Source organism: Macaca thibetana, chromosome 1 (assembly GCF_024542745.1).
Source record: "Macaca thibetana thibetana isolate TM-01 chromosome 1, ASM2454274v1, whole genome shotgun sequence".
Classification (NCBI taxonomy): domain Eukaryota; kingdom Metazoa; phylum Chordata; class Mammalia; order Primates; family Cercopithecidae; genus Macaca; species Macaca thibetana.
The window spans coordinates 19,614,450-19,628,502 of NC_065578.1; the positions used below are offsets into that span (position 1 = coordinate 19,614,450).

The 14,053-nt window shown below is 51.5% G+C and overlaps 1 protein-coding gene across 3 annotated transcripts in view; it reads right to left on the bottom strand.

Moving 5' to 3' along the window:
* Positions 1-2,593: 2,593 nt before the first annotated feature.
* Positions 2,594-14,053, bottom strand: part of KIF17 (kinesin family member 17) — a 53,748-nt gene continuing 42,288 nt past the window's right edge. Inside the window, exons 12-15 of one of the 3 annotated variants that reach the window (XM_050790380.1) lie at positions 10,575-10,833; positions 9,043-9,113; positions 4,824-4,941; positions 2,594-3,341 (exon numbers count right to left, since the gene is read on the bottom strand). In XM_050790380.1, coding sequence (XP_050646337.1) covers positions 3,163-3,341; positions 4,824-4,941; positions 9,043-9,113; positions 10,575-10,833 — 627 coding nt within the window. In that variant the 3' untranslated portion in view covers positions 2,594-3,162. Of the gene's footprint in view, positions 3,342-4,823; positions 4,942-9,042; positions 9,114-10,574; positions 10,834-14,053 lie in introns of those variants that run through there. The other 2 variants (XM_050790390.1, XM_050790396.1) reach the window with 2 other exon arrangements.

A 14,053-nucleotide genomic window follows, 5' to 3' on the forward strand; every position in this document is an offset into this window, starting at 1 on the left:
TCTGCCTGGGTTTGACCGTCGCGCCCCGGACAGGTTGTGGAGCCACCTTCTCGCTGGCGGGGTCTTCACTGGGCCTGGGAAGGCTCGGGATCAGGTACTAAGCCCCAACTCCACCATCTCTAGGGAAGAGGGGTTGGAAGAGTAAGATCAGGGCCAGGGCACTTGGAGCCAGCTTCCTGGGGCTCACGGCTCCAGGGGCCATGGCATGGACGGGCCTGTCCTGCCCAGCTCGGTGGCCCACTCTGGAGACTGTGGATGGGCAGTGGACTGGCCTAGCGATGGTTCTGTTTCCAAGCTGCATCTCTCACTAGCCGTTACCCGGGCATTGCACTTCTCTCCAGGACAGTTTCCCTGGCTGTAAATAGGGCTAAGGACGAGGTCCAGCTTCGCTGCTTATCTGTGTGCCTTAGGAACAGCCATTTAATTAACTCATCTCTGGGCTCTTGGGAGGAACATGGCAGGTTTTGAAGCACTTAGCGCCAGGCTAGACTGAACATCCATTCAATAATGTGGCTCCCACCTCTTCTAGGTTAATACAGAGGCCACCCGGTTCACGTCAGACCTGCCTTTGCCCACCAGGGGTCTAAGTAAAAACTACCACAAGCAGCAAGACTTCCACTGTCCTCTGCATCCCAACCACAATCCTGAGGCCAGTGGTGACGGCACTTGTAGAGACAGAAGGTAGCAGTTCCTTTCTGACACTTGTCCACCAACCCAAAAATTGGGCAAAAATCAAAACCTCCCTCCATGCATCTTCTTAACGGACTCTGCTTGCTCTCCATTCCCACTGGCTCCGCCCCAAGGTAAGCCTCTGCAGAGCTCCTGGCTCCTTCACCCTAACTCCTGCCCTTCACCCTCGACACACAATACCACGTCCGCGCACCTCTAATTCAGAGCCAACGGTGTTAAACTGTTGTTTAGGAGTCGGCCACAGCACAGGGACACCCCAAGGCTCTTTGCTCTCAGGTCTCCACCTACACTCATCTCAGCAGCCTCATCCCCCCTCAGTCCTTGCTCAGGGCGTCCATGCAACAGGAATGGCCCAGCCTTTAACCCCCTGAGTTCCACACCTCCTGCCTTTTGCTTTGCAGCGCCCTCCGCCAGGAGCCCCCTCCTTACACCCCCATCTTAAACCTCCCGGGATCTTCTCCATCCTTTCTGGGAGCCCCACCCAGCACTGCTTCCTTCAGAAAGGCACTCTTTGTTCCCCATAAAGACCTCATCTCGACCAGGTGCAGTGGCTCACACCTGTAATCCCAGCACTTTGGCAGGCCGAGGCGGGCAGATCACTTGAGGTCAGGAGTTCGTGACCAGCCTGGCCAACATGGTGAAACCCCGTCTCTACTAAAAATACAAAAAAAATTAGTCGGGTGTGGTGACGGGCGCCTATAATTCCAGCTACTCATGAGGCTGAGGCAGGAGAATCGCTTGAACCCGGAAGGCGGAGGTTTCACTGAGCTGAGATGGCGCCACTGCACTCCAGCCTGGGTGACAGAGCGAAACTCCATCTCAAAAAAAGAAAATAATTTTTTTTTTTTTTTTTTTGAGACAGTCTAGCTCTGTTGCCCAGGCTGGAGTGTGGTGGCGCAATCTTGGCTCACTGCAAGCTCCTCCCGGTTTCCCGCCATTCTCCTGCCTCAGCCTCCCGAGTAGCTGGGACTACAGGTGCCGCCACCACACCCGGCTAATTTTTTGTATTTTTAGTAGAGACGGGGTTTCACCATGTTGCCCAGGATGGTCTCGATCTCTTGACCTTGTGATCCGCCGGCCTTGGCCTCCAAAAGTGCTGGGATTACAGGCGTGAGCCACCACGCCCGGCCTAAAAATAATTTTAAAAAGACCTGATGTCACCTGTTCTGACTCAAGACGCACTGCCGCCTGCCACTGGCTGGACATCTCTGTAGCTGTCTAAGCACCCCCACCCGAGCTTCTCAAGAGTGTGAGCTTCTCAAGAGTGTGAGCCCAGGCCTGGGTGTTGTGGGGCCTGCCATGGAAATTGATACAAAATAGGGAGGCGGAGGACTAACACAGAGCACCTGCTATGCCCCAGGAGCTTTACATACTATCTCATTTAATCTTCACATGAACCCTGTGAGGTGGGCGTTATCCCCATTTCACAGATAAGGCTCAGAGTGAAATGGGTTCCAGGACTGTGCCAAAGGCCAAGCCTTTTCCCTTAGATTTGGGGCCCCCCACAGGAGAGGCCTGGGATAGAATGGGCAAGGGGAGGTACCCCCCTATGTGGACACAAATAGGTTGGCCTGGATTCATTTCTGGCTGTATCAGGGAACCCAGTCCCAGCACAGCCCCCAGGACTGTCAAAAGCTGGGCCCTTTTCTGGCCTCAGTGAGACATGGCCCTATTTTCCACAACAAGGGGTCTGCTTTCTTGGGTCACAGGTCCTTTGAGAATCTAATGAAAATTCAGACGCTCTTCCCAGAAGAATGTACTCACGATTGTAGGGAGCTGCAGAAACCCAGGAGGTCCCAGGCAAAAGAGCCCTTCTTCCAGAAAGAGCTTCCCTGGGACAGCCAGGCCACAATGGCAGGGAGGGGCCCCAAGTGACACAGTCAGAGGGCCAGAGAAGGGGAGCTTATCTTAAAAGCAGTTTATTGGGCAGCTTAATGTGGAGTGGCCTTCCCTGGGCCACAGACCAGCCAGGGGTGGGCAGTGCAGGAAGACTTGCTGTGGGACCCCTGTACCACCCACGGGGCAGGGCAGTTCTCAGGAAGTGGGGCCAGTCAGGCAGAGGCACAGTTCCTTCCCGGCTGATACTGAGCTTCCTCCACGTGGCAGCTGCTGCCCACTCCATCAGGGCTGGTGAAGGCCATGAAGCAGGTCTGAGGCTTTGAAGCAAAGACCAACACTGGTGGGCATGGGTGTGCGCTCCGTGGCAGGTGAGCAGACGGAAACACTGATGTGGTGCGAACAGCTGGAGCAGGCCTCTCTAAGGAGGACTGTTCAGCCTCCAAGGGGCTCCTGCCCAGGGCAGAGGTGGACTCTCTGGGGAACAGGGAAGGGAATGTGTCTTCCCAGGGCTGAGGGAGCCCTCAGGCCCTGGAGCGCTGTGTGGCAGGTGGGAGGAGGCCTGGCTGGGACTGCCCTGGGAGGGCCTGGCAGTCATTAGATGCCTATAAGGCAGACAGCGGCAGGCAGCTGTGCTCACAGAGGCTCACTGCCAAAGTTGCTTTTACTTTTCTTACGCTTGGCCTTGGTGAAAGGGATGTCAAGGGACTCGAGGCGGAAGGGCCGGGGCTGGGGCATTTCAGGGGCCTGGGTGGGTGGGATGGCAGGGTTGTTGCTGAGTGAGCAGCTGAGGCCTGGTGGCGAGTTGTGATGTGCTGTGGGGAAGAGGGGCAGAGGTGCTGGTAAGCCAAGAGAGCAGGGATGGAGAGAAAATGCCCTAAGTGGGTAGGATGGAGAGCCTGGCCCACCCTGCTCCCGCCACCCCCTGCCCAGCCAGAGGCCCTGGCCCTGCAGCTGGGATCCCAGGCTCTGCAAGGCTGCTCTGGCTGAGGTCTCAGACCCAGCAACTATGTCTGCATCTAAAGAGGCTGGGCTGGGGAGTTGGGGTTTTAAAGCCTCAGACTGAGGCAGCCTGGGATCTCAAGCCAGTCAAGCCTGGGTTCAAAGCCCAGCTCCACTGCTTCCTATAACCTTAGAGAAGCTGCTTCATCTCTGAGCCTTAGTTTCCTCATCTGCAACATAGGCACAATGCCAGGCACTCAATCCTATTTCCCCACCCACCCCCCACCACCTTATTCCTCAACTCTACCCGTTCTGTCTCTTAAATAACCTCAATATATAGAACTAAAATTTGCTTTTTTTTTTTTTTTTTTTAAAGACAAAGTCTCACTCTGTCACGCAGGCTGGAGTGCATTGGCACAGTCTCAGCTCACACGGTCTCAGCTCACTGCAACCTCCACCTCTCAGGTTCAAGCAATTCTCATGCCTCAGCCTCCCGAGTAGTAGGAATTACAGGCATACATCACCACACCTAGCTAATTTTTTTTTTTTTTTTTTTTTTTTTGAGACAGGGTCTCACTCTGTCATCCAGACTGGAATGCAGTGGTACAATCTCGAATCACTGCAACCCCCACCTCCCAAGCTCAAATGATTCTCCTGCCTCAGCCTCCCAAGTAGCTGGGATTACAGGCACGCGCCACTACCGCCTGGCTAATTTTTGTATTTTTAGTAGAGAGGGGGTTTCACCATGTTGGCCAGGCTTGTCTCGAACTCCTGGCCTCAAGTGATCTACCCACCTCAGCCTGCCAACGTGCTGGGATTACAGGCGTGAGCCACCACACCTGGCCAAGATTTGCTTTTTATTGCTATTTTATTGGAAGCTCTGCGGGCTTTGCTTTCAGTTTTAAAAGCAGATAAATGAAGTGATGCTTAATTCTTAAAAGCGTATTTTGCATTTGTGGCCCTTGACAAGTGAAGTCAATCTGCATTTGGAGGAAGTCACAATGCTGGCGTGTAACTCACCAGGAAGCTGGTGTGTAACTAGTGAGACCTGAACCCGTGCATCCCCAGCCGGGACCCTGAGCCATGTGCTGAGTGCCTACGGGGGCCGGGGAGACAAGGATGGAGCAAAGAGGAGACTCTGTATTGAGCACCAGCCCCCGGGCTGGGCCGTTTCCTCACCTCCTCTCACCTAATCCTGAGAAGTTGGTGTTACCCCCCACATTTTGTAGCTAAGGAAACTGAGGCTCCGAGAGGGAAAGCAGTTTTTGAACCCAGGTCTGTCTGACTTCAAAACTATCCCCTTCATGCCTCTCCCAGTTGTGTGGAGACAGTGGGAACAGGGGAGGGACACTCACTGAGGCTCTTCCTGGCGTCGGTGCTGAGGATCTGGCTGGCCCGCTTAGACCGGAAGTAGTTGCTGGCGATGTTTTCACTGTTGCTTCGGCTGAGCATGAGCCTATAGCGGTCCTCCTCCTGCCAAGATGCAGATGCCCGTGGTCACGCCCCCTTGTTTGTGCCCCTGGCACAGGGCTCCGCAGCCTCTGGCATCCTGCGGCAGTGGGGGGCCACCCCAGCCTCCCCCAAGTTATCACAGGGCTGGAGCAGGCACTGCCCACTCTGGTGTACCCTACACCGTAGGCCCTGGACTCGTGGGTGGGATCCCAGGTAGCTCGGGGCCAGGAAGTCAGAGTCTCCAGCCAAGCCTGCACCCGGCCTCCCCTTCCTTGAGATGGGAAGTGCCTTATTCTCTCTTACAAAGCTCAAAACAGGGTGTCCTGCCGGCTCCAGCAGGGGCCAGGGTGATACACAAACCCCAAATCTATCACGACATGTTCATAGAATAGGCAATGCGATGCTATCCTCAGCTCACGGGTACATTTGTGACCATTAGAACTGGAATCCTAGCGTTTTTATCACCAAGAGCTATTATTTTTCACCACTATTATGGACTTGTTTTCTTCAGTCTAAACCTCCCTTTTCAGGGAATTGTCCTCCTTCCACTTGATGGTCCCAGTGGGGTGAGCATTCATAGAGCCCTATACTACATCTGACTCCCACCCCTTTGCTACACAGCTGGACATGTGACCCAGACTGCACCAATCACAGAACCACATCTTCCTAAACACAGTAATTGGTCCAAGAGTAGGCCCATGACCCAGGCAGAGCCAATCAGAATCTCTCCCTGAGCTGTAGTTTAAGGATGCTTTAAGACAAGGGCCTCCAACCCCCAGGCCATGGACTGGTACCAGTCCGTGGGCTGCACAGCAGGAAGTGAGCGGCAGGTGAGCAAGTGAAGCTTCATCTATATTTACAGCTGCTCCCCATCGCTTGAATTATTGCCTGAGCTCCACCTCCTGTCAGATCAGCGGTGGCATTAGATTCTCATAGGAGTGCAAACCCTGTTGTGAACTGCGCATGTGAGGGATCTAGGTTGCTCGCTCCTTATGAGAATCTAATGCCTGATGACCCATCACTGTCTCCCATCACCCCTAGATGGGACCGTCTAGTTGCAGGAAAACATGCTCACGGCTCCCACTGATTCTACATTATGGTGAGTTATATAATTATTTCATTTTATATTACAATCTAATACCAATAGAAATGAAGTCCACATTAAATGTAATGCACTTGAATCATCCCGAAACTATCCAACCCCCACCCTGTCCTGATCTGTGGAAAAATTGTCTTCTACGAAACTGGTCTCTGGTGCCAAAAAGACTGGGGACAGTTGCTTTAACAGACCAGGCCTCTCTCCCTTTTGGATCACCAATGGCCAGCAGCTATCCTTCCAACCATGTGGAGAAAGCCTGCAGCTAGCATACCAACGGAAGCAGGAACAAGAGGTGAAGACATAGGCCAGGAGCGGTGGCTTACGCTGTGATCCCAACACTTTGGGAGGCCAAGGCGGGCAGATCACCTGAGGTCGGGAGTTCAAGACCAGCCTGACCAACATGGAGAAACCCTGTCTCTACTAAAAATACAAAAAAATTAGCTGGACGTTGTGGTGCACGCCTGTAATCCCAACTACTCTGGAGGCTGAGGCAAGAGAATTGCTTGAACCTGGAGGCAGAGGTTGCGGTGAGCTGAGATCACACCACTGCACTCCAGCCTGGGCAACGAGAGCGAAACTCTGTCTCAAAAGAAAAAAAGAAAAAAAAGGTGAAGACAGACACAGACCCTGACTGTTTCAGCCCCTAGATCCAGCCATGCCTGAAACTGGTCCACTTACATGAACTAAAAAATTCCCTATTTTTCTTATGGTTGTTTGCTTTGGTATCTATCACTTGGAGCTGAACGCATTCTGACATAACCTCTTTGTGGTCCCAGATTAAGAATGTCTTTTTTCCTGGCAGCAAATTTCCTTTTGATGAAACTGCCAATCAAGCTCTAGACCACCATGAGTGGCCCCTTGCAGCCTGAGTTGCTCAGCCAGAGATGTTTGGTTGGAATTCATTAGCGATCTTATCATAACTGTAAAGGTATATTCTATGTGGGTTTTCTGAAATATTTGTAATGGCTTAAGGCAGAATCTGGCCTGCAGACTATTTTTGTAAATAAAGTTTTATTGGAACACCATTCATTTGTGTATTACCTGTGGCTGTTTTTGTGCTACAGTGGCAGAGTTGAGTGGCTGTGACAGAGACCACATGGTTCACAAAGCCCAAGATATTTATGATCGGGTCCTTTACAGAAAAAGTTTGTTGACCACTTATCAACAAACTTTTTGACCCCTGTCAAACCCCTGTCAAAAAGTTTGTTGACAACTCTTTGAGTTTTTCTATTAACTTAGCTGGTAGTTACTGTCCCCAGCAGCCGCCAGAGGCCCAGACACAAGGACACCAACAGGGGGTCCAGCTGCCTGGGTCCCTCTCTGGTGGCCCTGCCTAGCCTGAGGATCTATAAATAATAACAACTTTCATATCATTGTTCATGGAGTTGTGTCGTGGAAGCTGTGCCTGCTGACCAGGCCACCCCCAGGGACCGGTGGACTCCCCGCTGGTGCCCTTCTGTCTGGGTCTCTGGTGGCTGCTGGGGACAGTAGCTCCCAGCTAAGTTAACAAACTTGAAGAGTTTCATTGAAAACACCCTGCTTGGCCAGGCACAGTGGCTCACGCCTATAATCCCAGCACTTTGGGAGGCCGAGGCGGGTAGATCACGAGGTCAGGAGATTGAGACCATCCTGGCTATCACAGTGAAACCCCATCTCTACTAAAAATACAAAAAATTAGCCGGGCGTGGTGGCAGGCACCTGTAGTCCCAGCTACTTGGGAGGCTGAGGCAGAAGAATGGTGTGAACCCGGGAGGCAGAGCTTACAGTGAGCCGAGATCGCGCCACTGCACTCAGCTCACTGCACTCCAGCCTGGGCGACAGAGCGAGACTCTGTCTCAAAATAATAATAATCATAATAATAATGATAATAGTAATAATAAAAAGGAGGCCAGGCATGGTGGCTCACACCTGTAATCCCAGAACTCTGGGAGGCCGAGGCGGGTGGATCATGAGGGCGGGTGGATCACGAGGTCAAGAGATCAAGACTCTCCTGGCCAACATGGTGAAACCCTGTCTCTACTAAAAATACAAAAATTAGCTGGGCATGGTGGCACGTGCCTGTCATCCCAGCTGAGGCTGAGGCAGGAGAAACGCTTGAACTTGGGAGGCAGAGGTTGCAGTGAGCCGAGATCGCACCACTGCACTCCAGCCTGGTGACAGAGTGAGACTCCATCTCAAAAAAAAAAAAAAAAAAAAAAAACCACCCATGCTTTAAGAACATGCATTTCTGCCGGGCGCGGTGGCTCAAGCCTGTAATCCCAGCACTTTGGGAGGCCGAGATGGGCGGATCACGAGGTCAGGAGTTCGAGACCATCCTGGCTAACACGGTGAAACCCCGTCTCTACTAAAAAATACAAAAAACTAGCCGGGCGAGGTGGCGGGCGCCTGTAGTCCCGGCTACTTGGGAGGCTGAGGCAGGAGAATGGCGTAAAAACCCGGGAGGCAGAGCTTGCAGTGAGCTGAGATCCGGCCACTGCACTCCAGCCTGGGCGACACAGCGAGACTCCGTCTCAAAAAAAAAAAAAAAAAGAACATGCATTTCTGTTGCACTGCAAAATATAGGAGATAGGTCTTGCCACTGAGCTTAGAAAAAGAAAAAAAAAAGACAATATGAGAGAGGTGAAAATAAAGTGACTTAGGAATCCCAATTACTGCTTCATGAACCCTCTGAGGACCCTTGTGGTCTGAGGATTACCGGCAGGAAACCAGAATGTGCTGCTTGTCCTCTGAGTTTGAGGCTGAAGCCTCTGTCCTTCACCGGCAAGATGGGCCACCGGGAACCACTACTTTCCCTTGGTATTTATGACCGCGAGTGCCTTTGAATGAGGGCCAGAGGGGGTTGAGGGTCTAGGTGCCAATGGAGGGACATGAAAAGGATCCAGCCTTGGCCCCTTCTTTAATCCTTAGGCAGGAGGAAAGTAGAAGACCAGCTCTCTGCGGTAACGCTGTCCCACAGCACTGGGGGCAGAGCCCTCCCAGCCCCGACACCCCACTCCTTCTCCCCACCGGGAGGGAGTCCTCACCATGTTCGGCTCGCCGTTGTCTGCTGCAGAGGTTTTGCGGGCTGGTTTGTTCTGTGGCCCAGTTGAAACTGCTATGAGAAAACAAAAGCTGAAGTCACTGCTGCCTGGTGCAAGGCCCAGAGGAGGGCACAGGTGGAGGTGGGGGTCAGGCCTGGCTCAGGCTTAAACAGGGGAGGACACTTCCCAGCCCAAGCCAAGGGATAATTTTAAGAAACAGACAGCAGGAGGGGCTCAGACACCAGAGAAGACCCTCATCTGCTTCCAGGCAAGATAGCAGCCAAGGGGCTTCCGGGAAAGACAGCAGGCGAGGGTGGGGACAGACAGGAAGGCTGCTGCATCCGAGAGCATGTGGGAAATGGAGCGGGCTGGGGTCTCAGCAGGGATAGTGTCAATGCCATCTATAAATATCAGAGATGTCGGACCTGGATGAACACTCTGAGCAAGAGGGAGGACTCCTGGGGGGCACTGTGGGCTCCCCAAATGCGCAGAGTCAGGTCCATGGCTGGAGAAAGAGCCACAGCATGTCTGGCTTTACTCTGAGACTCATCAGAGGTGAGGAGGCCTTCAAGGTCATCTCCTCCAACCCCTTCTTTGTAAAGAAGCCCAGAGAGGGACAGTGATCTTCGGAACGTCACACGTGAGGTCAGCAGCAAGAGCGGAAGCTGAACCAGGCCTGAAACTCTGCACTGTGGGTTTCGATCCATGGTCCTCCCACTCACTGCTGTGACTGTGACTTTAGACCGTCTGAGATTGTGTGCTCCTATGTGAAAGGGGTAGAAGACCTGTCCTTCTTAGGGCTGTTGTAAGGATGAACCAGTGGCAATGCTGATTAGGATAACATGTAGCAAGCACTCACTATGTGCCAGGCACTGCTCTAAGCGTTTCATGTGTATTAACACATTTCTGGTTTTTGTTTTTCGGGGGTTTGTTTGTTTTGAGACAGGATCTCACTTTGTCACCCAGGCTGGAATGCAGTGGCACAATCTTGGCTCACTGCAGCCTTGACTTCCCAGGCTCAAGCAATCCTCTCGCCTCAGCCCCCCAAGTAGGTGGGACTACAGGTACACACTGCCACGCCTGGCTAATTTTTGTATTTTTTTTTAGAGACAGGGTTTCATCACGTGGGCCAGGCTGATCTCGAACTCCTGGACTCAAGCGATCTGCCAGCCTCAGCCTCCCAAAGTGCTGGGATTACAGGCATGAGCCACCATACCTGGCCTGTTAACACAGTTCAAGCCTTACAGCAACTTTAAGAAAGGTGCTGTTATTCATCCCCATTTCACAGATGAGGACACCGAGTCCCAAAAAGGGCACACAGGCAATGGTGCTGCCAGAATTCCAACCCACATCTGTCTGCCTCCAGACAGTGTGAAAACACACCACTTTCTCAGAGTCCTGACGCATTAGATACCCAGGCCCACGTGTCTGCTACACCCACAGCCTGCAAAGACAGGCCCACGCTCCCTGCCAGTCTGCAGGATGGTGAACCGTGAAGGAGGGAGGGGAGGGCAAGGGCCAGCCAAGCTCCTGACCTACTGGGAGGCTGGTTTTTGTGATGACGGGCTGTGGGATCTTCCAGAAGCCATTATCTTCGTCCCAGCAGGACTCACGCCGAATCTTCTCCAGGTTGCTGTAGTTACAGTCCCTGCGAATCAGGGGCTGCACCTGCTCCAGGAGTTGCTGCAAGAGCATGGAGTCACGCTCCTGCCGGCGGATGGTGGCCAAGTAATCGATCTTCTCCAGCTGAAACTCGGACTGCAGATCTTTGATCTCCACCTCTGCTGCCCGAAGCTGAAAGCAAAGGATGACAGGCAGTGAGCAGGGAAAGATACCTCCCGTTCCATCTAACCGCCCTGTCCACTCACTGTCCGGCCAGCAGCCACACATCGTCTGTTCACTGGCCTGATCAGCCATCCATTCTCATCCTCACCATCCATCCAGCCATCCTTCCCTCTATCCATCCATCCACCTTCTCTCACACCCACCAATCCTTCCGTCTATCCAACCACCCTGCTGCCTCTCCACCTGGCATTTAAATGAGCTCCTAATGTGTCCCCCCAGCCCTGCAAAATGCAGGGGAAAAGTTGATCAGCAACTCCAACAGCCAGCCCTCAGTCACTATCCCCCAGTGTACGTTTCATTCAGGGACCTTTTAGAAGGCCCCACATCCATCACCACAGTTCTAAAGGATCTCAGAGAACGGCACAAGTGACATCTCTAAGGAGGACAACAGGCACAAACTCTCCAATTGACAATCCTCACTCTCCCACTGCTACAGCCCTGTTACAGTGTGACAAACACTGGACCTAAGAGTAAGACCCACCTTGATTTGATCAAGGGTTCCAGATTCTTTTGGTCTCCTCCTCAAGTCTGCCAGACTGGTCCCCCTGGTCCCTCCTGAGCACAGGTGACTGCCAGCCCCAGCCATAACCACCCTCTCCCTGAGCTCCAGGACTCCCTGGTACACAGTCTGTTTCCTCAAAGAGCAGGTACAGTTTGATTAGTAAAGAGGGATGTTTGAGGTTGGGCACGGTGGCTCACACCTGTAATCCCAGAACTTTGGAAGGCTGAGGCGGGTGGATCATTTGAGGTCAGGAGTTTGAAACCAGCCTAGCCAGCATGGTGAAATCCCATCTCCACTAAAAATACAAAAAAATTAGCCAGGTGTGGTGGTGGGCACCTGTAATCCCAGCTGTTTGGGAGGCTGAGGTAGGAGAATTGCTTGAACCCGGGAGGTGAAGGTTGCAGTGATCACACCAGTGCACTCCAGCCTGGGCAACAGAGTGAGACTCTGTCTCACAATAAATAAATAAATAAGAAGGATGTTTGAATTCATGCACTGATACCCATTTGAGAACAGCTGGCAGGACACGGGTGGGCAGGACAGCCACAGAGAGGCTGGTGCACAGGGGTTTCAACTGGATTAACAATGTTCCATTTCTTTTGTTTTGTTTGTTTGTTTGCTTTAAATAGAGACAAGGTTTCACTTTGTTGACCAGGCTGGTCTCAAACTCCTGGACTCAAGCAGTCCTCCCATCTCAGCTTTCTAAAGTGCTGGGATTACATGCATGAGCCACAGTGGCCCAGCCTGCTCCTTTTTTTTTTTTTTTTTTTTTTTTTTTTTTTTTTTTTTTTTTGAGACAGATTCACTCTGTCACCCAGGCTGGAGTGCAGTGGCGAGATCTCAGCTCACTACAACCTCTGCCTCCAGGGTTTGAGCGACTGTTATGCCCCAGCACCCGAGTAGCTGGGACTACAGGCTTGAGTCACCACACTCAGCTCACTTTTTTGTATTTTTAGTAGAGACAGGGCTTCACCATGTTGGCCAGGCTGATCTCAAATTCCTGACCGCAGGTGATCTGCCCGCCTTGGCTTCCCAAAGTATTGGGATTACAGGTGTGATCCACCAAGCCCGGCCCTGCTCCATTTCTTAGACTGGGTAGTAAGCACATGGTATTAGTGGGTATAATAATCATTATATATATTTGGACATCTGGAATCACGCACAATAATTTTTGTTTGTTGTTTTTTTTTTTAGAGACAGGGTCTCACTCTGTTGCCCAGGCTGGAGTGCAGGGGCACCTTCTCAGCTCACTGCGGCCTCGACCTTCTGGGCTCAAGCAATCCTCCCACTTCGGCCTCCCAAGTAGCTGGGACTACAGGTGTGAGCCACCACACCCTGCTAATTTTTTAATTTATTGCAGCGACAGGATCTCCCTGTGTTGCCCAGGCTTGTCTGGAGTTCCTGGCCTCAAGTGGTCTTTCTGCCTCAGCCTTTCAAAGTCCTGGGATTACAGGCATGAGCAACCGCACCCAGCACGATAATTTTTATAACAGTTTTCTTGAGATGTAATTCATATAATTCATATGCCATACAATTCTCACTGTCACCAAGCTGGAGTGCAGTGGTGTGATCTTGGTTCACTGTAGCCTCGACCTTCCAGTCCTCCCTCTCTCCCAGTCCTCAGTCTCCCGAGTAGTTGGGACTACAGGTGCAAAATATTCTGGCTAATATTTTTTAAATTTTTTGTAGAGGCAGGGTTTCCCCCATGTTATCGAGGCTAGTCTTGAACTCCTGGGTTCAACCGATCCTCCCACTTTGGCCTCCCAAAGTGCGGGGATGATAGGCATGAGCCACTGCACCATCCAATTTATCCCTCTTTTTTTTTTAAGTGACTTGTGCTTTTGGTGTCATACCTGAGAAACCACTGCCTAATCCAAGGTAACAAAGATTTACACCTACGTTTTCTTCCAAGAGTTTTACAGTTTTGGCTCTTACATTTAGGTTTTGATCCATTTTGAGTTAATTTTTGTATGCGGTGTGAGGTAAGGGTCCAACATTATTCTTTGGCATGTGAATATCCAGTTGTCCCTGCACCATTTATTGACAAGACTGTCCTTCTGCCACTGAATTATCTTGGCATCCTTATCAAAAATCAGTTGACAGGCTGCATGTGGTGGCTCAGTCCTGTAATCCCAGCACTTTGAGAGGCCAAGGCAGGTGGATCACCTGAGGTCAGGAGTTCGAGACCAGCCTGACCAATATTCTACTAAAAAATACAAAAATTAGCCAGGTGTGGTGGCATGTGCCTGTAGTCCCAGCTACTTGGGAAGCTGAGACAGGAGAATTGCTTGAACCCGAGAGGCAGAGGTTGCAGTGAGCCAAGATTGCACCACTGCACTCCATCTCAAAAAAAAAAAAAATTAATTGATAACTGTAAATATGAGGGTTTATTTCTGGATGCTCAATTGTATTCCATTGATCTGTGTGTCTGTTCTCATGCCAGTACCACACTGTTTTGATTACTGTAGCTTTGTAGCAAAGCTTTGCAACCAGGAAGTGTGATTCCCCTGACTTTGTTCTTTTCAAGATTGTTTTGGCTATTTTGAGTCCCTTGAATTTCATTGTGAACTTTAGGATTAGCTTATCAATTTCTGCAAAGAAACCAGCGGGAACTCTGAACTCTGATAGGGATTGCCTTGAATCTATAGATCAATTTGAGGAGTACTG